Source organism: Hylobates moloch, unplaced genomic scaffold (genome assembly GCF_009828535.3).
Source record: "Hylobates moloch isolate HMO894 unplaced genomic scaffold, HMol_V3 SCAFFOLD_17, whole genome shotgun sequence".
Classification (NCBI taxonomy): Eukaryota; Metazoa; Chordata; class Mammalia; order Primates; family Hylobatidae; genus Hylobates; species Hylobates moloch.
This window is the reverse complement of record NW_026652292.1, coordinates 43969679-43995527: the sequence shown is the minus strand read 5'-3', so window position 1 is coordinate 43995527 and position 25849 is coordinate 43969679. Positions and strand designations below refer to the sequence as shown.

At 39.2% G+C, this 25849-nt stretch overlaps 1 protein-coding gene across 5 annotated transcripts in view; it reads left to right on the top strand.

The window, feature by feature from the left end:
• The window catches only part of GABRB1 (gamma-aminobutyric acid type A receptor subunit beta1), a 439350-nt gene extending 423486 nt beyond the window's left edge, over positions 1-15864 (top strand). For 4 of the 5 annotated variants that reach the window (XM_058430096.1, XM_058430097.1, XM_032135434.2 and 1 more), the window contains one exon: positions 14543-15864. In XM_058430096.1, the coding sequence (XP_058286079.1) occupies positions 14543-14887 (345 nt within the window). In that variant the 3' untranslated portion in view covers positions 14888-15864. Of the gene's footprint in view, positions 1-7229; positions 8629-14542 lie in introns of those variants that run through there. The other variant, XM_058430098.1, reaches the window with a different exon arrangement.
• Positions 15865-25849: the final 9985 nt, after the last annotated feature.

Here is a 25849-nt window from a genome sequence, read left to right as displayed (position 1 = left end):
TGAGTATATGTTTATTTGTATGATTATCTTTTAACATCTGTTTCTCTTATTAAGCTACAGCTTCCCAATTATACACCCCAGAGCCCTGGTCTATTACATTCGTTGTTCTTTCCTCAGTAGCTAAAAGGTAGATACCAAATAAGTACTTGTTGAATGAATGAATGAATTAATTAATTAATTAATACTGGAGAGTTGTTCTCCAATTAAGATGTTTTTAGAAACCACACAAAGCATTCAGTGTTACATTATGTTTTATAAAACTCTTACATATTCATAATAAATAAGAAAAAGAGACTATACTCCACTTCAGCTTCTGCTCCAGACTGTCTTACTGTTCCTATCATTTTTATTTTCAAAAAAAAAAATTTAAGCATGCTTTATGTCAACCTCTGGTATTCTTTTTGAATCACAGTGCCATATAGCATTACATGTAATCTTCAAAGGAGCATTATGGCTAAGATTTTGAAATGGCACTGTTGGTCTGGGAGTAATGCCCAAGGTTTATTGTCTCAACGCCAAGGAAATCAAGGATGCAGTCACACAAGGAGTGAGGTTAAGAGCAGAGGTTTAATAGGTGAAAGAAAGAGAAACGCTCTCTCCTGCAGAGAGAGGGGTCCCAAGCGGGTCTTCTGGTCTGTGGTGAAATGCAATGGGTTTTACAGATGAATAAGAGGAGGCAGTGTCTAATTTACATAGAGCATGAAAGATTGGTCAGACCAGGTCTGCCATTTGCATAAGGCTCAAAAAACTGGTTAAGGCTAGATGTGCCATTTGCGTAGCATGCGAAAAAGCTGGCCACCCCACTCTAATTTTTTATTATGCAAGTGGGTTCTGTACCTGGCTGGCGCCATGTTGCCTGCTTCTCTGTACTGTACTTGGGGTGAAAAACGAAAGGGAAGATGGAGGCTTCATGTTGAACATACCTGGCTTCCAGGTAGCCCTTTTCTACTGGCACAGCTGCCAGCACTCACCGTGAAAGCTTCCAACTTGCTTATCTATGTCTACAGCTTGATTTTTCAGACTGCTCTTTGTTAGAAAAGAAACGATTTGGGGGTTGTTTTTTGTTAAAACAGAAATTCCGCAGAGGTCTCTGTTACCCTTACTATCTGTCTGAATCATTTCTTTCTATCTCCTGTGTCAATTTTATAAACTTCTTCATATTTAGGTGGGATAATAATACAGCATAACCATCTCATGCAAGTTATAATCATCCCTGCACCTGCTTAGGTTTTGTAATTCCTAACTTTCTTATCCTCTTCTAAAACCAAAAGTCCAGACAGATAATATGTCAATAACAAAGCAAGTATTTACTTCATGTATTCAGTGTGTCATTTCAGCAGTTACATTAATAATGCAAACTGTGTGGTATTTTAAATTGCTACCCACTAGTTAAACTCAAAAATATAAAAAAGACTATTAATTTTTTTAAATATAATGGTTGGATGATCCTCTAGTTTTAGATGCTTGTAAACAGTTAAATTTAAATGACATCTGTGCCCTGGTCCCAGACAATTTTCATTTGACGGATTTCCTCAGTATTTGCCTTGGTTCGCTGGAGCATAGAGTGGCCTTGTTCAGTTATTACACATTACTTTCGATAGCTCTGTCTGGGCAGTCAGGTCAAGGGGTATTTGTACTGAAGCTTCAGGAGTGCTTGCTTTGTCTTGATTTATATTTCCTCCAGCTGCTCTGAAGCATCTTTTTATTTCAGTGCAGATGCTAGATCCAGACATTAGGAGAGTTTCAACCTCTAAGGTGATAAAGACTGTAGATTCATAAGCCCCTCAGGCATCATTTGAAACTAGAGATGGTATTTAGAGTTTTGAAAGATAGATTTCACAGTACAACTAAGCTTTAAGTAAGCTACCTCTGGGCCACTTTTATACTCATCTGGAACTTTTTCAGTTGTATATTCTGGCCACAATGCCTGTCCATTTGCAAATAAATGAAATGGCTGAAATGGTAGCTTGGGTGGTCTGTGAGCAGAGACTGATTCAGTCATTCCGTGTCACAGGGGACACCAGAGGAATCTGCCAAAGATTCATTCTGTGAACTCTCAGTATCTGAGACATGTCTTAGGTAATGTAGAAAGTTTATTTTGCCAAGGTTGAGGACGTGTGCCTATGACACAGCCTCAAGAGGTCCCGTCGACATGTGCCCAAGGTGGTCAGAGCACAGTTTGGCTTTATACATTTTAGGGAGACATGAGACATCAATCAACAATGTAAGATGAACATTGGTTTGGTCTGGAAAGGAGGGACAACTCGAAGCAGGGAAGGGTCTTCCAGGTCATAGGTAGATAAGAGACAAATGGTTGCATTCTTTTGAGTTTCTGATTAGCCTCTCCAAAGGAGGGAATCAGATACACATTTATCTCAGTAAGCAGAGGGCTGACTGAATAGAATGGGAGGCAGGTGCACCCTAACAGTTCCCAGTTTGACTTTTCCCTTTAGCTCAGTGATTTTGGGGCCCCAAGATTTAATTTCTTTTCACAATACCAAATTTGCAGTTGTATCCCCAATAGTCAAGAAATAGATTTTTTTTCCTCTTAGAACCAGATATTAGTATTGGGATCTGACCTCTTCTCTCCCATTCCTTTTCTCCATGGTGAGTCACCCAAACACTTTCAGACAACTTTCTAAATGTGAATCAGCTCTGTATTGTGGTTAATTCCAGGATGCAATGTGCAGGTGGAGGTGGGCATTGTGAAGGTATACAGCTCTGTCTTTAGGTCCAGCTTGAAACAGCTCCATATCTGTCAGCCTTTGAGCCTGGGCCTTCAGACCAACTGGAAAACTCACCCTGCCTTTGATGAAACTTTCACCATCTATACCTAACATCCAGAATTTCTACTGACAGCCTGTGTTGATAGTTCATGAACTTCTTTATTCCTCAAACCCCTGCCCAAATCTGGCTTCGTTCACTTTTTGTTCTCTAGCCTTGATTTAATTAATCCTATCCTATTTGCCATCTTCAGAAGTCTAATTTTCCTTTTTAGGAATCTCTGTCTCTTATTTTCTGTTTTTTATCTGTCCAGATATCTAGAACTCTTTTGGTGAACAAGAAAGAAGTCTACTTTACTTAACTGGTTTAAGAATAAAAGAGGAGGGAGCGGGATTTATTGGCCCACACAACTGAAAGGTCGAAGCATAGTCCTAGTTTCACATGTGCTGTTCCAGGTATCCAAACAATTTGTCAGAAGTATCTCTCTTCATCTCTTAATTCTGCTTTCTTTTATATTGACTTTGTTTTGACCCTTCCCTCATGGTGGTCCCAAAGTTCCAAGTTTATAGTGGCAAAGCTCTTTTACCCTAGCACAAAATTATTTCTTATACCCAATAGTTCTAATAAAAAAAGGCCTAGGATTGAGTCTTTTTGGACAAACTTGTCATATTTTCATGCAGAAGTCAATTCTCACCAGGAAGATGGAAAATGCTAAATGCCTAGGTCTAGATCACATGCATGTCCCTGGAACCTAGAAGATGCAATTAGGCATACTTCAACCACGTGCACCAAAAGAATATCAGGGCATTATCATCAGAGGAAGGTAGAATGGAATCAGACAGGTCAAACTAATAGGTATCCACTACAACCTACTGGGACTCTTGGAATGTTCGGGTGGAATACAGACTAGGAGGATCTTAATCTAAAATGAGATGAACTCAAACTGGTGTTTTTAGCAAGCTTCCCAATTCACTCAGATACACCTCAACGTCTGAGAACCACAACCCTGGAGATCCTAGACATTCTAGCCACCTCTGCAGGTGTCCTTGGCCATTGAAACTCAGAGTTCAGAGAGATGGCTCAAAGTATAAGTTTCAGATTTCCCCATTCTGCAGACATTTGCTCAGCAAAAGGTATCTTAGGCTCAGTTCTGGAAAAGCAAGGAGGACATACTGAGTAGTGATGAACAACAAAAAAAGAACCTGCCCTCCTGGAGCTTATATTCCAGTTGAGGTAATTGACAAATATGTGAATAAACGCATGATATAATGGCAGATGATGATAATTATGGTAAAGAAAATGATGAGAAGCTAGCCAGGTAACAATGTGGGCAAGAAACAGCATTGCACAAGAGAAGCATAGCAGATGAAAATGCCCTGCAGACTTAAGAGCATCAAGAGACAGCCAAAATAAGGCCAGTGTGGCTGGAGCAGTGCTCAAAGAGCAGCCTGGTAGGAAATGAGCGCTGAGGTACCCACAGGAACCAAACCATATGGTGCTTTTTTGACTAGAATAAGAAATTTGGAATTCATTCTATGTCTTGAAAAGTAACTAGAAGATATAAACAGAGTAAACAAAAGATATAAATAGACATCATTTGTTTTACTTTTATTTTTTTTTGAGACAGAGTCTCCCTCTGTCGCCTAGGTTGGAGTGCAGTGGCGCAATCTTGGCTCACTGCAACCTCTGCCTCCCAGGTTCAAACGATTCTCATGCCTCAGCCTCCCTGAGTAGCTGGGACTACAGGCGCCCGCCACCACACCCGGCTAATTTTTGTATTTTTAGTAGAGATGGGGTTTCGCCATGTTGGCCAGGCTGGTTTAGAACTCCTGACCTCAGGTGATCAGCCCACCTCAGCCTCCCAAATTGCTGGGATTACCTGCATGAGCCACTGTGCCCAGCCTGTTTTGCACTTTTATTTTCTTTGAGACGGAGTCTCACTCTGTCGCCCTGTTTTACATTGTTAAAGGATCATTCCAGCTTCTATGTAGAGAAGGGACCACAGGGCAACATTTCTGGAAAGAGGAAGATCACTTAAGATGCAAGAGGTGATGGTGGAAAGAACAAGACATGGAATATACCTGCTATGTGCTCAAAAAAATTTAAAAAAAAAAAAAAGAAAGTCAACAGAATCAGGATCTATTTAAAAGTACAGCAACTTGGACCTACTAAAACACAGAATGGGAGAAATAAGGAAAAGAAAGGAATCCAGGATAAATGTATCTACCTGAGTACTGTTCTGTAAAATTGCCAGTTTTTGCTCTCAATGCTTTCAATCAATAGCATGAGGCCCACCCACATTATCGAGTGTAATCTCCTTTACTTACAGTAACTGTAAATGCCAATCACATCTACAAAATACCTTCTCAGCAACATCTAAACTAGTGTTTGACCTAGCAACTGGAAACAGCATTATTTTTGTTTTTTCCTTTTGTATTTCCTGAATAATATAATTTATTTGTCTTAGATTTATGTACATTTGCACTTAATCTTCTGTTCCTTCTCAAAATGATTATAATAAAGTTTCCACTTCTGCCGCAAGCTTTCAGGACATGCAAAGAGACATGCAAGGCATCAGCAGAACCTCCCATCTCCTCCCCCCAGAAAAGGTTTCAGGAATTCCAGGCTAAGAGATCAGGGTTTGGCAGCCCTGGTGAGAGCAAATGACTGACAGCAACAGCAAATACGGTATATTCTATGAGATGGGTGGGAAGATGAAGGCTGGGCTGTTGCAACTGTGTGTTCTCTGCAAGGGAAGGCAGCCGTTCACACTGGTTGGCTTCATTAAGTAGAACGTAGGCTTCTTGAGGACAGTGAATTAGCTCATTCTGTAGCCAGCTCCACTTCACTTGGTTTCCTGCTCTGTGCTTCAGAACCACTCAGTAAATATGAATCTAATTGAATTGGCTAGCAAGAAGGAAATAACTCACTGTTTGCAAAGTAGATCGAGCCCAGAGGTATTCCTCGACAGGGCTTTAAAACCGCCACTGAAAACAAGATTATATTTTATTCCAATTACTCTAAAATGAGTTCAGCTATATTTATACATTGAAAATATCCAGAGCAGTTCAATTCAGTGAGTGGCAACATTTTTCACAGCCTAAGGCACTCATTGAGGATGTTGGGGCAGAGAGGAGAGAGTGAGTGAGATGGAAGGGGTGGAAGAAAGGCTTAACCCAAGCCAGAAAATAAATCTGCACATTCGCTTCAGATTTCTGTTAAGGAAAGAAATAGTACAGCCATCACATCAGTGTTCTCTGGACTTTAGTCATTTGAGAATCACCCTATGATTTTTGGCATGCCTTTTGTATCAGTCAGGGCTCTTCAGAGAAACAGAACCAATAGAAACAGAACCAACATACATATAATAAGAGATTTATTTTAAGGAGTCATTTCTTGCAATTGTGGAAGCTGGCAAGTCCAAAATCTGTCAGGCAGGTTGAGGCTGGAAACTCAGATGAGAGTTGATGTCGTAATCTTTAGCTTGAAATCTGCAGGGCATGCTGGAAACTTGGCCAACGTTTCTACGGTACAGTGTGGGGACAGAATTTCTTCTTTTCCTAGAAACCTCAGTTTTTGCTCTCAATGCTTTCAATCAATAGCATGAGGCCCACCCACATTATCGAGGGTAATCTCCTTTACTTACAGTAATTGTAAATGCCAATCACATCTACAAAATACCTTCTCAGCAACATCTAAACTAGTGTTTGACCTAGCAACTGGAAACCACAGCCGACCAAGTTGACACACAAAATTAACCACTATACCCAATGTATTTATCCCCATTCATTCATTTCAAAGATATTTATTGAATGCTTCTATATGCCAAGTACTTTTCTTGGCTTCGGGGAAACAGTTGTGAATAATACAAAATCCCTGCCCCCTTGGCGTAACATTCTAATGGGATGCTCAGTGGAAGGAACAAGTTGGATGGGAAGAGAGAAGATCAAGAGTTCTGCTCTGGCCATTTTGAGATTTAGATGCCTCTAAACATCCATGCAGCACTATCCTTTGGGTTCTTCTGTAGTAAGGTCCAGAAATAAGGAAATGTGAATTACTTTAGATTTTTCCCTTGTCATAATGAAATGTGAGCGTGAATATAATGTTAAGAAAAATGTGCACAAAATCACAAACTGGTCATACTTTCCTAAATACATTAAAAAATATATACAGCTGTTTTGTTTTCTTCATAATGTTACCTGATTTTTTAAAAACTGATTTTAGGAGGGATGGTATTGACCATTTTCCTCCATAACAACGTGAGCACCAGTATTTCAAGAACTTTGTCTGTTTTGCTCACCACCATCTTCCCAGCACTGTTGTGTCATCAGAATTAGAATTTAAAACAAGATAACGTGGTTTATAAGCAGTGCACTGGAGGAAGGAAGGAAAGTGTTCACCAGCCAGAAGCTGGATTGTCCCTGCCATCTCAGGTCTTTATGAAGTAAAATTCCAGGGCCTTTCTTTATATGTGAGCCCCTCTAAGACTTGTTTGTGATCAGCAGGCCTGAAGGCTGGGTGTCATGACCTTCAGGAAGGAGATGAGAGAAAGGCTCGGCAGGCAAGAAGAAGGTGGACATCGTGTTGCAAGACAGCAAACTTCAAAGAGGCTGTTGGAAAGGGCACTGATAACCTGCATTTGAAAGAGGTCAAAGTATTTGTCCAGTAAAACATTTAGAATCCATAGGGGGTCAGGGTTCCAGTGTTTGTAGAGGAGACTGTAACATCAAGAGGCTTTATTTGTTAAGATCTCTGAACTTATAAAATGAGGGCCATGATGTTCTATTGCTTATGGAGGGGCCGATGTCTTCATCAATGTCTGGAACAGTGCCTGAGGCATAGTAGGCACTCAGTAAACATTGACTGAATAAATGAGTGAGTGAATACATGAACTACTATTAACATTTTAAATGATTATCCATGATCCACCTAAAATTACCTTTTGCAGCCAGGAAATATGCCTGTCTAACGAGTGGAGTGAGAGTGAAATATTGCCAAGCCCTTGGGGCTGCAGAACCAAGCCACATTTTCCGCTCCCCTTTACTGGTCATCTGTCTGAAGTGGAAGAGGAAGCGTTTCTCGATTGGCCCTCCTGAAGCCTTATTAATAATTACATTCATTTTCTCTAAATTTAGGTTCAATGACACTTTAAACTTTAAAAAAGAGAATCCATTATGTTGGTTTGAGGAATATATGATTAACATACTGCAGTCATTCCTTCTAATCAGAAACAGACTTACCTCCCCAGTCACTGGAACTGATGAACAACTGCAGACTTTACCCAAAAGCACAGGAGGGTTCAACATGCAGATTCCTATCTGCATTGCACCCTCTCCGTAAGCAGATCAGAGACAGAAAACTCCAGAAGGCACAGAGCCTAGAAAGCCTGCTTCTTTCTTCTAAATATACCTACCACATAGGTCAGTGGGGAGCAGTGAGAGGGGAGAAGGAGAAAAGAAGCTGTACATGTTCCTCCCTTACATTCTCTCCTGGGACTTGGAGTGGGAATTCTCATACTTGAGGGCACTGTGAGGAGTGAGGAATAATTGTCCCATGGAATAGTTCTTTCAACATGAGCAGCTTTTGAAAAAAAATCTGCTGGTCTATACCTGCCTTAGAAATCCAGTATGTTAACAATTTTAATTTGCCTCACTTCCTTCTGCCTCAAGGTTTAAAAATCTTCAATCTGGATTGTGCTCAATTCAGATATTGATATTTTTTATATTTCTTTATTAATTAGGCAACATTTGGCCACTGCAGATGTTGAGGCAATGTACAACATGACTTCTTGCTCCCTCTGATGATATGAAAAAACAATAGCCCTTTCTCCATGGATATTATTTTTGGAAAGCTGTGTCAGCTTCAGATATAAGAATACCTTAGATGCCCTGATATGGTTGAGGCAAAGGGAAAGCCACTCTTCTCCAAGGGGAACGGGTTACAGCAGAGCCAACAAGAAACTTGTGGATGTCAGCAGTGGTATGGCTACCACACAGATACCTTACCCAACAGCAGAAAGCTGGGGGGTGAGGGTGAAATATCACACTGTAGAAGAAATGCATGAGCATGTACACACACACACACACACACACACACACACACACACAGTCTGTTAACATCAGCCTTTAGGACAAGTCCTACACTGGATAAGAAAGAAAATGGAAGTGGGCAAGAATTGTTATATAGCTACTTTAAAATTTTTCCTGAAAAAGAACATGGTAATGTTGATATATCTCTATAGTAATGAAATCAGCTTTCATGGATAGTTGCAGAACTAGATCCATTATCTTAAATGTCAAACCACTTAATGCTATGATTTCTAGCTCAATGACAGAGAATATTGAGGGATTTGCACAAACTGGTAAACCTCCTGCAAGTTTTAGGCACATTTGAATCTGCACCAAGGTTAACCAAAATAGCTTAATAAAATGTACCTTGTTAACTCTGACTTCTGTTTAATTAGGAGCATCTGTATGCTTCACTAGCCGATTCTAAATTCTAGCAACTTTTTTTTTACTTAGAGAGATTCATAACAATGTAACTTAATGATGCATAGAGTGCAGATCAGGTGGTTCCATTTTACAAGCATTTTTTCAGAATGCTCTGTCCTCCACCTGGAATGTTCTTCACAATCAAAAACTGTCAAAGATTGGAAGCCAACCCTTGAGATTACCTAATGAAAACCTTCCATTTATAGATAAGGGAACTGAGACCCAGACTTATCCAAGTCCACTTGTTTTTTTTTATTCTTTTTTATTTTTATTATATTGTAAGTTTTAGGGTACATGTGCACAATGTGCAGGTTTGTTACATATGTATACATGTGCCATGTTGGTGTGCTGCACCCATTAACTCGTCATTTAACATTAGGTATATCTCCTAATGCTATCTCTCCCCGCTCCCCCCAACCCATAACAGGCCCCGGTGTGTGATGCTCCCCTTCCCGTGTCCATGTGTTCTCATTGTTCAATTCCCACCTATGAGTGAGAACATGTGGTGTTTGGTTTTTTGTCCTTGCGATAGTTTGCTAAGAATGATGGTTTCCAGCTTCATCCATGTCCCTACAAAGGACATGAACTCATCATTTTTTATGGCTGCATAGTATTTCATGGTGTATATGTGCCACATTTTCTTAATCCAGTCTATCATTGTTGGACATTTGGGTTGGTTCCAACTCTTTGCTATTGTGAATAGTGCTGCAATAAACATATGTGTGCATGTGTCTTTATAGCAGCATGGTTTTTTGGGTATATACCCAGTAATGGGATGGCTGGGTCAAATGGTATTTCTAGTTCTAAATCCGTGAGGAATTGTCACACTGACTTCCACAATGGTTGAACTAGTTTACAGTCCCACCAACAGTGTAAAAGTGTTCCTATTTCTCCACATCCCCTCCAGCACCTGTTGTTCCCTGACTTTTTAATGATCACACATTCTAACTGGTGTGAACTTCTCAAACGAAGACATTTATGCAGCCAAAAAACACATGAAAAAATGCTCATCATCACTGGCCATCAGAGAAATGCAAATCCAAGTCCATTTCTGAGTAGATAATAAAACTAGAATAATAACAGTTTTCAACTCTCAATTTTTGTTCTGTCCTCTACCCATCCTTTAAAACTCAATGCAAGGCCCACTGTTACAAGAAGGCTTCTGTGACCCCCAGTGATTTCTCACTTCGATGAATCCCTAATCATGATTTATATTATGCCATCTAGAGTTTGATTGAAAACTTGTCACTCCCAGTATTATTCTTCACTCTTATATCTCTAAGGAGGTAATGATCTCTTATGGACAAAATTTATATTTTGTGATTATCTTGGCTATTCCAAAGTACCTAACAAAATCATGTGTTCCAGTCCTTATCTTCTAACGTACTTCTCCCTCCTTTAAAGAATTCAAGCGTTTTGGTCCTCATCACTTCAACCCTACCATCCTTAGTAATGTCAACTTTCATGTACGTGACTTTTTCAATTATAGACATACAGTAGAGACAGACTGCATCTGGCTTATTATTCCCAATGACCTTCAACATCACCTGGTCTCAAGTCTCAAGCAAACATTAGCACATGTTCCTATTGCTCAGAACTATTCTACCTCCCATATCTCCATGTGTAAAATTCCCATTTCTGAAGGTAGCCTGTTGTCCTTCCATATCTTTGACTTCCTCACTCACTCCCATAGAATTTACCTTTCTCAATCCTTCTCCTTTTCCTGTCTACTGTGTCTCTTCCAGCTTCACTGGACACCCTATCCCGATATGTGTGAGCTAATGCTTTTATTTCTTTTCTTCCTTTGGCCTGCAAACTTTTGAAAAGGGGGGTCCATACAAACTCCCTTCTCTTCCTTGCTACCAATTCAGTCTTTAACCCCTTGTAATCCAGGTTCTACTTCAGCTCTTATTCTAAGACCGCAAATGGCCTTATTGATAAATCTATGAGCCTTCTTCATTCCCCTGTTCTCTCTGAAACACTATTGACCATTCTCTCCTTCTGGATACCCTTCTCCCTCCTTGAGTTTCTCTTCATAGCATGATGTTATTTGTTCTCTACCTCTATAGTCTCTCTGTGTCTCTTTCACTGACCCCATAGCTGCCTCTCACTCCTAAAATAATCTCAGCCCCAACATTATTCCAGTCATCACCACATATACATTATTTGCTGGACACCACCACAAGGATGCCTAACGTATGTCACAAATTCAACCAAAACAACAAACTCTTTTTTTCCACCCTATACATGCAACACACACCAGACACCCCATTTCACTGATGACAATATAATCCTTTCAGCCTAACAGGCTGACAGTTTCCAGATCACCTTCCCTTCCTTATGCTACAAATCTAATCAGTTGCCAAATCAATTTCATTTCTATTTTAAACATTTTTCAAAAGTTCCTCTTTAGTGTAGTTTTCCTTTTCTTTCTGCTACCTTGTCCTAGTCCAGGCCCTCATTATCTATCTCCTGAGCACCTGAATAGCTCTGGTTGGGAAAATAGGACTGAAACCTAAAAATCAACATCAACACAAAGTAATATATGCTAAAGGATATGTGAATGGAAAACAAAAAGAGGTCCCTAACTGGCTAAGCAAAAGTCAGATCTGGACACAGATATGTTTCATCTGACCTGAAGATCGTTTTTACACTATTGAGCCAACTTTAAGGAAAGACAAAATAAAAATCAATATGTTCAGGTTTTCTGGTAAAGGGGGTGATCTGGCAACACTAGAGTCTAGTCCATTCAGTGTAGTTGTCAACTGGAGCTGAGCTGCAGTCCCCTCCTTAGACATCTGCTCTCTGAGGCCCCATAGGCATCACCATTTCCTAGCTTCACTCAATTACTTACTTTCACCTGGCTCTACTCAGCCATGCTTCTTGGTCCCTGTAGGTGGCTGAGTTTGTAAATTCTGTTGTAAAAGTCAGTGATAAGGGTTTTTGATGGTAAGGATGCTAGTTGTGCTGCGTATATCCTTGACACCTAACACTTTATCTCTCACACAGTAAGCACTCAATAAATGTTGGGAGAAAGTTTTGGAGGTGACTATGGGCAGGCAAAGTACAAAGGTACACAAAGAAAGCAGGATTTAAATTGAGCCTTGGCCAAAACAGGTGGATTTGATTAACATACAAAGAGGAGAGAAAATAATATTTGAGACAAAGAATATCCTGTGTTTTAATCCCAAATTTAGTACTTGTTGTTTAATCTTATTGTTTAATTTACTTAACTTCTTTGAGCCTTGGTTTCCCTGTCTGCTGAATTAGGATAACATATATGTCTTATTGTTATTATAACCAAGGTAAATCAGTGAGATTCAATTACTGAAATACTGAAATACTGAGATAAATTACACAGTAGAATTCAATAAATTGTAGTTATTAACAACAACAACAAAATAATAATAATAACTCCCTGAATAAAGTCACCAATAGATGTATACGGTCAGGACATGTGGGTAGCCCAATTACACTGAAGCAAAATGCTTCACAGAGGGAAACAATGATAGATAAAAAAGGAGAGAGAGATGACAGAAACCAGAGTCAGTCACCATTTCTCTCTCCAACCAACTCAAATCTTAAAGTTAACAAATGCATCACTGAGTTTCCTATGGAAACAAAGTGTAACAAAGGCCAGGGACTGTGATGTGGTCCTCCAAGTAGAAAGTGCTTGAGCTTTGAATCAGATACACATAGGTTCTAATATCAGGGCAAGCACTTACCAGCTGAGTAAACGAGCCAGATTGTTAACCGTTCTAAATCTCAGTTGCCTTATCTATAAAACGGGGATGGCATGGCCTTTTAAAATAGGGTTGCTGTATTAAACAAGTAATATATATGCTAGGCTCATGGTGGAAACACAATAAATCTTAGTTCTTTAAACTGTACTACAGTTGCACCATCATGTGCTATCTATCCTCTGTCCCTTTCTTTTCTTTCTCTCTTGTTTGTATTTGCCGCCTATGTTTTTCTCCATCTCTTCTTCACCAGGCTCTTTTGCCTCCTTACCTATATCTAGTGTGTTAAGTGTTTACTAGGATTAATCTCATTCAAAAGCATTTATAGAACCCTTACTGTAAGTCAGGCATTATGCTAATACACATGTTAGCACAGCTCCCTCTACTGGCCTTGGAAGCACTTCAAGCTCATTTTCACGTATGAGCCATGTCCCTTCCAGGTAAATCAGTGTGCAAAGTATATCAGCTTGAAGTTAAACAAGGCCACATTCTGAGCCAAACTGTGCTCACATTTTCTGTAGTTCCAAAAGAGTGTGTGGGCATAGCTTAGAGAAGAACCAGGAAACCTGAGATAGGTATCACCAGAACTGCAAGAAGCATCAGTGAACAACAGTAGAGGAACAAAAGTCAAAGGATAGCCAGGCGAATCCTCTGACCCATTAATCATATCTGTCAATTTTGCCTGAGGAAATAATTATGAATATGCACAAAGATTTAACTATAAAATATTCCTTCCAGAGTTGTCTATAATACTACAAAGTAAAACAAACCTTAACATCTAACAACAGATTAATTCAATTATGGTTTATTCATGTAAGCTATTAATAAAGCGTGTCACAGAGGAATATTTATTAACAAGGAAAGATGCCCAGGCTGTATTATTAACTGAGAAAAGCAGGTTGCAAGGCAAAATATATGAATGAACCTGCGTTTGTAACTATATATGAATAGAGAAAAGACTGGAAGCCAAGCGAGTTGTTAATGATGGACTCTGAAGGTGAGATTATGAATTTTTACTTTTTATTTTGTGTTACTAGCTTTGTTTCCAGGTACCACTTTTATAACAAGAAGAAATACCACACACACACACACACACACACACACACACACACACTAGTGTTCTGTGAGTGGAGACAGATGATAGCTAGAAAGCTAGCAAGGTGGATGGATGATGACAGATAGATAGATAGATAGATAGATAGATAGATAGATAGATAGATAGATATAGATAGATAGATAGATAGATAGATAGATAGATAGATAGATAGATAGAGGTAGATAGATGCATGGCCAGATGGATGGATGGTTGGATGGATGGATAGATAGATAGACAGACAGACAGACAGACAGACAGGCAGACAGATAAGGTAGATAGATGCATGGCCAGCTGGATGGATGGATGATGATAGATAGATAGATAGATAGATAGATAGATAGATAGATAGATAGACATCCGGGAGGCACATCAAGCCAGATGCTTAGGAAGACAATGTTTAATGAGCCTTATGGGGTATCACTAGTAACAGGTTAATGAAAACAGGCAAAGGTCCTGCAACTTGTGTCCGAGCCTGTTCTTTTTGCCATCAGGTCGACGCCCACGGTAACATTCTCCTCAGCACCCTGGAAATCCGGAATGAGACGAGTGGCTCGGAAGTGCTCACGAGCGTGAGCGACCCCAAGGCCACCATGTACTCGTATGACAGCGCCAGCATCCAGTACCGCAAGCCCCTCAGCAGCCGCGAGGCCTACGGGCGCGCCCTGGACCGGCACGGGGTACCCAGCAAGGGGCGCATCCGCAGGCGTGCCTCCCAGCTCAAAGTCAAGATCCCTGACTTGACTGATGTGAATTCCATAGACAAGTGGTCCCGAATGTTTTTCCCCATCACCTTTTCTCTTTTTAATGTCGTTTATTGGCTTTACTATGTACACTGAGGTCTGTTCTAATGGTTCCATTTAGACTACTTTCCTCTTCTATTGTTTTTTAACCTTACAGGTCCCCAACAGCGACACTGCTGTTTCTCGAGGTAAGAGATTCAGCCATCCAATTGGTTTTAGGTCTTGCATATCAGTTTTATTACTGCACCATGTTTACTTCAAAAAGACGAAACAAAAAAAATTCTTTTTTCCAGTCTACCGTGGTCCAGGTTATCAGCTCTTTAAGAGCTCTATTAATTGCCATGTTTACAAACAAACACAAAGAAAGAAGTTAGATAGGTAGATCTTTAGCAGTCTTTTCTAGTTGCCCTGGATTTCACTGATTTATTTTTTGGGGAAAATGAAGAGAGGAGCTTGCTGTCCGCCTGCACTGCTTCCTGGTAAACTGTAACAATCTTATGCTGCCAAAAAAAAAAAAAAACCAACAACATTAAAAAAAAAAAATTTCCAGGATCTCAGAAGAAAAAAACAAAGCCATTGACAAGTTACAGATTTCCAGGAAGAAGGCAAAAGAAAAAGGAGCTTAGAAAGGGAAGGAAGAGTCCCCTCCATCCTTAAGTTCTCCCATGTCCATTGTAAAAGGATTCCACAGCTCCACAGAAGAAGAGGGAAGGAAAGACAAGCGCTGGTCAAGGATACACAATCCCAACCTGCCATCTTCACTGCACCATTAAGCTGGATATTCTGAAACATGCTTCTTTCTCAGACTTTCCAGCAAATTTTAAATTAACATTGAAATCCAACCTGGTCGACCTGGTAGCCATTGAGAACATTTTTCTTTTTTTCTTGAGAATAAGGAGCTTGGGAGGCAATGACCATTTTTCTAACTGGCCATTTCAAACGTACAGCTCTGAATTCATCTCATCAGTCTGGAACCCCCTGATGCTGTGCCAGGAAGCCATGCCACCCCAGTTCCATAGTACCTCCTCCAGAGAGTGTGGGAGGAAGGGGATGGTGAGCAATTTTTGCTTGAAAAAAATATTGCCCTTGCCATTAGGAAGGCAAGATTTATGTGCTGTGAAAAGGGTGCCTGGGCAGTTATCTGAACTGCCAAATCTTAAATCAAATAGTATATATTTCTTTGCCTTCTAGAGAGCAGTATCTAATGGTGACAGGCTAGTCACACAGGCCTCAGCTGGCACTTGATGGCTCTGCTCTCTGAGCTCTGCATTCCAGACTGGAATGAATGCTTTGGAAAATACACAAACACCCATGTTGGTGTCATTCCCCTTCAGGACCAGAATTCCATTTTAAAGAAAATCTTGAAAATAGCAGAACTACAGATAAAAACAAGAGCAATGACAAAAGCAGCGGAGCTTCCAACATGTGCACCAGTCCCTAAAAAACAGACCCTGTCTACACTCATTAATCACTGTTATTGCTCCTCTGCCTTATCTCTGCTTGTGGATTACTCTTGGTCATGTTTCTCATAGAAGGGGCATTCTTCAGTAGCCCAACACAATTCTAAACATGTCCAACCAGCTACAGTTGAGATTCTTCCCATGTTATGTCATTGAAACCTTGTCATTTTATTTTTCAACCTTAGTATCTAAGAATTCTGTATGTTCATTTGCAAGACTGAATGAAACTGTAAGCTAACCAAACAGTGATGCTGGAGGTTTGGGACCTGACCCATGAATGTGAAATAAGGGTTGAGGCAATAATAGGGACGATGGCCTGGCTTAATGATCTAGCTTTTCCCCTAAGACGGTGATGGGGTCCATGTTTACAATAGCATCAGCTTCTGGAAACTACAGACTTCACTGGACAGATGATGCTGAATTTTTACTGATGAGCTGAAGGGGAGAAAGTTACAAGATATTCTTTTAGAAAGCAAGAGGAAAAGGGAACCTTAAAACAAATGAATAATTAAGGCTGAAGATAATATATATACAAAAACTCTGCTTTAACTGGAAAAAATGATCTCAATGGTTTCATGATAGGGACCACATTTTTATTTAGATTTTTAGTCGTATTATCACACTTTCCTAGTCAAGGAAATCCCCAACCTTAGGGCATGAAGTCATCCATTTTGAAACTCTTCAGTCCCTTGGCAGGCTGAGATGCTTGGCCATCATAAAACGGCCAAATAGAGTGGCATGTGGCCATGTCGGTGATTGTAAGGTTAATATTCCGTAATGACCACAAAGGAACCACTGTGCAGACATTTATTTTAAACACAGGAAGGAAAATTGTTGGCCGATACCTAATAAAAATGAATCATTCTGGGCGTCAAAGCTCTTTTAAAAGATTTTAAGAATGAAATGCTATATCAGAAAGGAAGTATCTGTAATCTATGTTCCTTAACAAACAATTTATTTTTATTTATCTATTTAGATTATTCTTCTTGGGAAAGATTGAGAATATTTGTATTTTATTATTATATTTTTATCTTGCCTTTAAAAATCTAACGATTTTGATGCTGTAGTTTTAGATGTAAAGCATCTTCTGAGAAAAAAAGAGAACATTTTGAATTCATATCTTAACCTTTGTAAAATGTAAACTTATTAAGCCTGAATCTACCCATCAGGCACAAAATGGTGTCACCATATGCCCACCTGGGCAGTAGATGGGCCACAGCCAGCATTATGCAAATCCTGGTAAATAGTTGATTTTAGAGGCAATGGCAGCCAGAAGAATGGAGAAGCTGCTATATTTACGGTTAAAGACCTCTGTCCCCACTTCTTTCTGGACACCTCTGGGTCAAATTCTTCACTCCTTGGCCCCACTCCCAGCCAAGTCCTCCCCTTTCAGGCTGAACAGTGAATAGAAAAAAACAAAACAAAAAACTTCCTTCTCTCTGGCTGTCTGCCTTGTCTTGCCCAAAATCATGTACATAAAACATAAATGTTGCTGGACATTCTTAAGTGCCCTCAAAACTTGCCCCATTCTTGAAAGATTCAGATTATTACATGATGGATTATTGTTCAACCATTATTGGGTTGTTTTCTTTTTGCCATGAAAATAGCCATAATCCCCTGCATTAGTTAAGTTGAGGAAGAGGCTGAAAGTTACACAGACTCACTCTCTGATGTCCAAGTCATGTCCAAGTAACCCCATGTTTACAGTTCAGAAACTGTGACATAAACTGTGTCATAGACTTCACCTGTGTAAGCCCAGTGGAAATTCCATCTTTCACTGGACAGTGATGACTGCATATTCATTCCTTCCAATCATGTTCCTTGGCTTAAAATATTAGGGATGACATGTGCATTACACTTACCAGCTTTGTGAGGCAAAGATCCAGGTCAAGATATATTTTGGGCTTGAATTATCCAGGATTATTGCCTCTGTTTTCTACATTGCCAAATAGAAACAGCAGATTGGTTGGTAATTCTGCCAACTGAATGATACGTGTTTTCATACGTGCCATCTTTATCGTGCATTACAATCAATGAAGGGTCTTCAAAATGCAAAAAGAAAAAAATGTGGTTCAGAGAATAAACTTTGGTTTAAGGGTCCAAAGATAGGCGTTCCTTAAAAAGCATTATGTACAATACATAGAAATGTTGGCTAAATTCCATCTTTCTAAAATCAATGACTATTTAATAAATATTAAGAAAGAATTCAATTATAATTTGCCAAGTTAAACAAAAAAAGATATATTTATAATACTTCTAGAAGGAAATAATCTCCAAGATTTCTTATATGGACAATTTTGAATAGTATATTACCAAAGGGTGATGTGTCACCATTTTCTTTCCTAAACAAAGTAAATCATCTATCCCAGGAGGGAGAAAAAAGGAATGTACAAGCATTTGTTCATGGTGGTACAATCAGCATTACTGGGATGAGGGGGACAGAAAAACAAACAAATATATGTTTCCTGAAAGCAAGCAGTGAACATAAAGGTAAATTTGTTAATGGAATGCAGACTATTATGTAAACTTCCTTGTAAATTCTGTACATAGTTCATTGAACTGTTCCCTGTTGTGTGGTGGTCCTCAGCTCTGGGTGGATGTTCAAAAAATCTGAGCATTGTAAATAATGTAAGCTTATAAGGTATTTGCTTTTCTTCATGAAGTGAAATGACTAGTGATTTGGGCCCAAACCAGAATCTTTTTAGCTCTTGCTTTTTCTCTGCCATTTTGTGTGTGCAGTTGTGTAACTCTGCTGCAAGCCATAGCCAGGTGTCTGTGATCACTGCCTCATCCCCCTACCCCACTGAAAGGGACAGCAGCTGATGAGAAGGCTGCAAGCCTGTGGGGCTGAGGAACAGCACACCAGCAGAAACGGAAACTGTAGCAAGCTGCTCCTTGAACTGCATCATCAAGAGATTTGTCTTTATCAGTCATTCGTGGCTATTCATATATTCAGATACTGAATTATCCATGCCGTTGAGGGGGTCAGGAATGGAAGAGATATTCAAAATCCACAGGCAATCCAAAGCTTTATTTGCACCAATAGCTTTAGCTTCTAACTTGTTCCCTTCCAGTTTCCCAGAACTTCTATTAAGAATAGAAGTGAATGGATGGGTTTGATCAGGGTAAACAGTCAGATGTCCAAATGATGGGAAGGAACAAAGGAAGGACAGAAAATGATGGGTAACACCAACAGGCTGATTCATTCCTGAAAGATCCAGAGGTAGCCATGTCATTATTTTTTAAAAGCAAAGAGAAATATTGTTATACACTGGGATTTGAAACTAGTATTTTTGGCCAGACATGGTAATTCATGCCTGTAATTCCAGCATTTTGGAAGGCCAAGGTGGGAGAATCACTTGAGGCCAGGAGTTTGAGACCAGCCTCGATAACATAGAAAGGCCTGTCTCTATTAAAAAAAAAAAAAAAAAAAAAAAATAGCCGAGCATGTTGGCACGCACCTGTAATCCTAGCTACTTGGGAGGCTGAGGTGGGAGGATCGCTTGAGCCCAGGAGTTCAAGTGAGTTATGATCGTGCCACTGCACTCTAGCCTGGGCAACCGAATGAGACTCTGTCTCTTTAAAAAAAAAAAGAGAGAGAGAGAGAAACAAAAGAAACACACACACAAGTATTTGGGATATGTGTGATATGTGCTAATTAAGCTTAAAAGAGTTTGGTAATTGAATGTTCTCAAATACACTTCTCCCAAGTATTGGTATTCCTGAACAAGTCTTCAGAATGGTGGGATATTATGCCACAAGATGTGTTTCCATGCAAACTGGCAGTCCCAGGGAGAGCAATGGTGTCTATAGAAATTCAGAATATCTAAACCAGCTTGTTTCTTGGTAATGTTTTAGAATGGGCAACATCTTTCTTGGAAGAACTTTGCAAGATAGGACTTTTTATGCCAACATTTTAAGTGCCAGGAGAGTTCCGTAAGCCATGACTTTAAGATATATTGGTTCTAAAATTTGCCGACTAGGGCCCACCATCAATTGAGAAGGAAAAATGCTTTGAACTGATCAGGTCAGTCAAATACTAGTTCCAGAACACACTGTGCTTTTACTGTAACCATGCTTTCTTTTTTTAAGATCACTGAAATCAACTAAATAGACAGAAAACATAATTTTTGGAGACTGCAATTTCACTAAAAGCATTTGAAAGGAAATCATTTTTAACAGAGGAATTGCAAACCAGAGAATAATAAGCTCCTGGAAGGATAAGGGTAAAGAGTTTTGTGTTTGTTATTACTTCTCCTATAGCAAGAATTTCTTATTCAAATTGAAAGGGTCCAGCAGTTGTTTGCTTGGGTGTTTTGTTTGGTTGGTTGGTTTTGTTTTGTTTCGTTTTTTGCTAATTAAAAAGTCCTTGTTACATCAAGGGACTCGTAACCATTCCCTATTGGCCCCTGGATACTTTGCATATCCTGAAACAACCAGCAGTCATCAGAAAGCATTCAGTCCAGTCAGAATTCAAGGTGGGAAAAGTAGGTGTATTTCTGAACCATTTGGGAAGGAAAATCATTTTTCTGAACAACACTACCTGCATTTCTGTTTCTACAGACGATGGAAAAGCAAACCAATAAAATAAATAAGTGAAAGAAAGGCCAAATAGCATTACTCATTTGCCTTAGGTTTACAGGGTCACAGATTCATTAGCTTAACACAACCTCATTTGGATGCCAAAGGATGAGCAAGAGCAATCAGTATTGCTACCTGGCTCTTGCTTCTTCTTCCTGGGTTTGTTTCGTTTTTCAGAGAAACAGGGAAGGGAGGACATTTTCTAATATAATTGTTTATAGGGACAAATTATTAAAATACGATATGTGTGCATTTTACAAGTTTGACTTGTGTAAAATAGATTACCTCTCCTGTCTTCTTTCCTTCCCACACTGTATACCATCCTGCCTCATGTCAACCCAATGAAATTGATTCCATTATTATTCCTCTTTCTTATTTCCAAACCTCATAAGCTATCTTGCCCATGAACAGTTGAAAGCCTTTGACTTCTTTGGACTCAATTGAATTCACTAAAACAATTTTAATAATCTTTTTCCAAATTCTTATTCCTATTGCCTTTAAAAGTCCTTTGGAGGAAGGTTGTATAATCATAATAGCCTCCTCTGAACTGCCTTGAGTTATTTTTCTTTTCTGCTTTTCTGTCACTTATGTAAAGAGTACATGTATTTACATAAACCTTCTCTCTCCCAGCCTATTTATTTCAAAATAAAGTGGAAATAAAAATCTTTAGCTAAATCTTACAGAAATTCACATTACCTACCCCAGAGTTTGAAGATAAGGCCATCTCCTTACATTATAATTGTAAATATAGTGACCTTAAAGTGTATCAATCCTTTATCAAACTTGTTTATTCATTTGCTTTTTCAGTCTTAAGTAGGCCCATTTTACAATTTAGTATTATTCCTCCTAGAAGGGCTTATCATTCAAATAGCACACCACTAGTTACAGACTATCCTCTAGGAACTTGATCCATTTCATCTTTTTTGTATATTACTCCCATTACAAATTTCTACTTCTATATAACACCCTACCCACTTCCCCTCAGCCTTGCAGACAGCCTGCAAACTGTCTAAATTTCTCCCACACAAATATGTAGAACACCTGTTTCCTCTAGACAGCATTTATATAGATTTGGAAGGGAGTTCTCTAAACAGATACCAAACAACATGCAGCCTAACCTTAAAAAGTTAACAGTAAGTGAGCATCATGATGGAGAGAGGGAATTCACAGTGGATGGAAGACACCTTGGAATTATTAATATGACTGGGGACCTGGCCCTTTGTGCTGTCTCTGCCACTGCCCAGGTGCATGACTTCGAACATGCCACCAGATGACCTCCAAGTTCTCTTCCAAAACTAAATTTCAAAGGTAATTTTAGAGAAGTTCATTTGTATGGGAGGTTAGCAGAAAGATACAGGAGGACCATGGCCTCTGCTAACATAACCCAACTAATTTAGTAACAATTCTTGATAGCGTGTCTTTGAGAGTAAGCCATCTGGTATCAAGTGAATTGAATTCAATACCTATTCATACTCCTTTAAAAATATATAGGACATACAGTTACATTTGCAAGCCAAGGGGAAAAATGTTACTATTTTTGTAATTTTCTATAACTACAATATTTCCCTTTAAGAGAGAGTCTCAGATAATACAAATCCTTTATTTTTAGATCCCTGGAAGATAAATATGTCCTTAAACCATTCTCTGTAATTCAATCAAGGAACAGCCATGAAACAACCCATCATGAGTAGAAAAGCCAATCTCTAGGCAGCATCTAAGCCCAAATGTTGTTGCAGTGCCCTCTCAGTCTTGGACCCCACACTGTCTTGTTTCCTGAAAGTAGAGTAGCAGATATTTTTGAGCTCTCAGGCAAGAAGCAGCTTTCCATCTATAATAGTTGGAAAGATTCAAGGTCTATTTAGAACGTCCATTATCCACTCTCCTTGCTCAACTCCTTCCACCCCGGCTTACCTAGTTAACTACTTACCTAGTTAAATCCACTGGTGTTAGGCACAGCCATGACAAAACTGAAAGTTTATTAATTTGTGATTAGCATTCTAGCCATTCATGTTCGTCAAGCATGCATGAAGAATTCCAGTCTCTGAACATTGTTCTCAATACAATTTCTGCAAACAGATGTTCTTAATTTTTTTTCTTTGTTGAAAGATACCTTCCAACTCTAAACTTTGATGATTTTCCTAAGTATTTCCTGGCCATTCAAGCTTTTTCCACTCTACTAAGCTGTCTAGATTTTATCTATTTTACCTTGATGATCCAGATTTTGGGCAGTTCAAAAATGAGTGGAGAGTAGGGGGGAAGAGAACTATTCCCACTCCCAACAGATAAATATCACGCTCAGTAGACACTCTGTGTCCAGTTTTGTTTTCTGCTTTTTCCATCTGTTCCACCTACTTGCTTCCCCATACATAAAAGCCTTTCCTTATTCTCTTGAGAAAACGTATAGAAGGAAAGTTTGCACAGCAACGAAATAGCCTGAAATGTGCTCCAGTTCTTTTGGGTTAATATTCTTGTTAGACCATATGACCCAATTTGCCTCAGACAGTCTCAGTGTGTAATCATTAATAAAACTCCCTTTCACTCTCAAAATTGTCCATGTAATAAATTATATGACCACCATAATTATGGGGTCTCAGCCATCTGAAGGGTGGGGAAATATTAATAAATTTAACATTAACACACTACAGAAAACATGTCTTGGCTCCCTATAAATCATTTAAGTCTGGCCCAGTCTTTTCCACCATTCATACTCACCTTATTTCTCCATGAGTTCCTTAATTAGCTGCAAGCAAGCTCATCCTCAGGTCTTCCTTATCTTTCCACTCCAACATCCACACATCATCCCAAAATGTTCTCACTGCTGTGCTTGAAGTTTCACATTTCATTTCCACTGATTAGATATTCTTCTTCCTAGCCCCATCTCAATCGTGGTTTATGAATCAGGCCAACATCATCAAAAGTGCTGTCCATGAGCACCCGGCCTCATTCTGTTCACTCTCCTGTTAACACTCCCTCAATTCTTGGGGTCACTTTGTTCAATAATAATAGACAGTTTATTTGCACATTTCTAGTTTTGCAAAGAGATATATATTCTGCCTCCCTTGGTGAGGTCCTTAAGAGCAAACACCCCATTTTCTAATTCTTTTGTATTGTCCAAATCATCTATTGTTCTGCCCATGGCAGGGTCTATAAATGCTGATTAGATCACCTACAATGGGAAATGCAGCAAAAGAGAAGCAATTTTTCATAACAGTCAATATTTCAGAATTATAGACAATACCTTGTGGGACAGATGACATCCTCTCTCAAGTTATTTATGTCCCATAGAGCCTGTATCTACAACCTCTCAAAGAATAAAAAATGCAGTCGAAGGTACAGTTGAACTCAGGTTTGTGTCTTGCAAAGTGGTCATTAAGATTTTTTTCTACGGGGATTTTCCAAACAGACTGAATCCTGATAATACCACCAATCTAGATTCTACCAGTTCTAGAAGAATTGAATATTCCTTGCTAATTACTGCTGCTTTTCCTTTATGGAAAAAGGAAAGTTTTCTTTTATAGTTTTTTCCCCCGTTTATCATTGTTTGCCTTATTAATGGCCTTTTAAATCTAGGTTCTACAGGGTATTTATTCTTGAAGCTGGGACTACACTGTATTATTGATGGAACATTCCCATGTGAATTCTAATACTCCCAGAAGGTACTGCACAACAAATCCTATTTCTGCCAAGATATAAATAGAAGATTTAGAACTATATAAGAGGGATGGACAGTTCTTGACATTCACCACTGCTTCTCAAGAGTGCATAAAATATAATAGATGTACAAGGAAATGCATTTTCTGCCTCCACCCCCTTTTTTCAATTATTAACTTTCCAATTGTCCTGTTAAATAATTTACTAATTTGCATAAAAGAAATACATAATTTGCAAGCCTTACCTCAGAGTGGCAACCAGCCATCCCAGTTTACTAGATAACGTATTTTTCTACCTGATACTCCCCAAATAAATTGAATTGCAGTGTATCTGCTTTTTCTTTTTTTAAGCTAATTAACTCATTGTTGATCTGTTTCTTAGATCTTTTTAAAATACTCACTGGATAAAGCTTGAAATTTTACAACAATGCCCCTGAGACAATTTTAGGGAAGTCCTTTGATTATTCTAACTTAGCTTCAGTGTCATGGAAAACAGAATTATATATCCAAGTGTTCTTTCATATTCAGAACATCCAGTACTCTTCCAAGAAGGGAATGTTCATGATTACATACACATATATTTATTGACTGTGTTGCTCAACTCCTTATCTCAAGGAGAGTCAGTAACTCTCTTTCTTGATAAAAACTACCATGTGAGCCAAGCACAGTGGTTCACACCTGTAATCCCAGCACTTTGGGAGGCTGAGGTGGGCTGATTGCTTGAGCCCAGGAGCTCAAGACCAGCCAGGACAACATGGTGAAGCCCTGTTTCTACTTAAAATACAAAAACTAGCCAGGCATGGTGGCGCATGCCTGTTGTCCCAGCTACTTGGAAGGCTGAGGTGGGAGGATCACTTGAGCCCAGGTGGTTGAGGCTGCAGTGAGCTGAGATTGTGCCACTGTACTCCAGCCTGGGTGACAGAGTGAGATACTGCCTAAATAAAGGAAAAAAAAAAAAAACAAAAAAAATACCACGTGGCATTATAAAAAGCCAGGATTTCACAACATTTTTGAAAATTCCAAATGACTTAAATGTTTACAAGGACCAAAAACTTTTTGACATTTTAAAATAAGCTTTATCCTTTTTAACTACCATGCAGCATGCTGTACCATCATGATGGGAGCCTGATGGCTAATGTGAAATAATGTTGGCCTGTCATTTAAAAGGTTAACAGACATGAAAATTGGGAAGTTTAATATTGTTTAATACAAAAAAAATTGTTTTTGAAAGAAAGGCATCTGGGTTGAGGGTGGCTTGCTTGAAAACTTCTCCTGCCCATCATCTCTGAATCATTATTTTGCTCCTCTTGACTTTACTCAAGGGGCCCAATCCTACAGTGATTCAGGAGGTTTGAGAAAGCAGGACT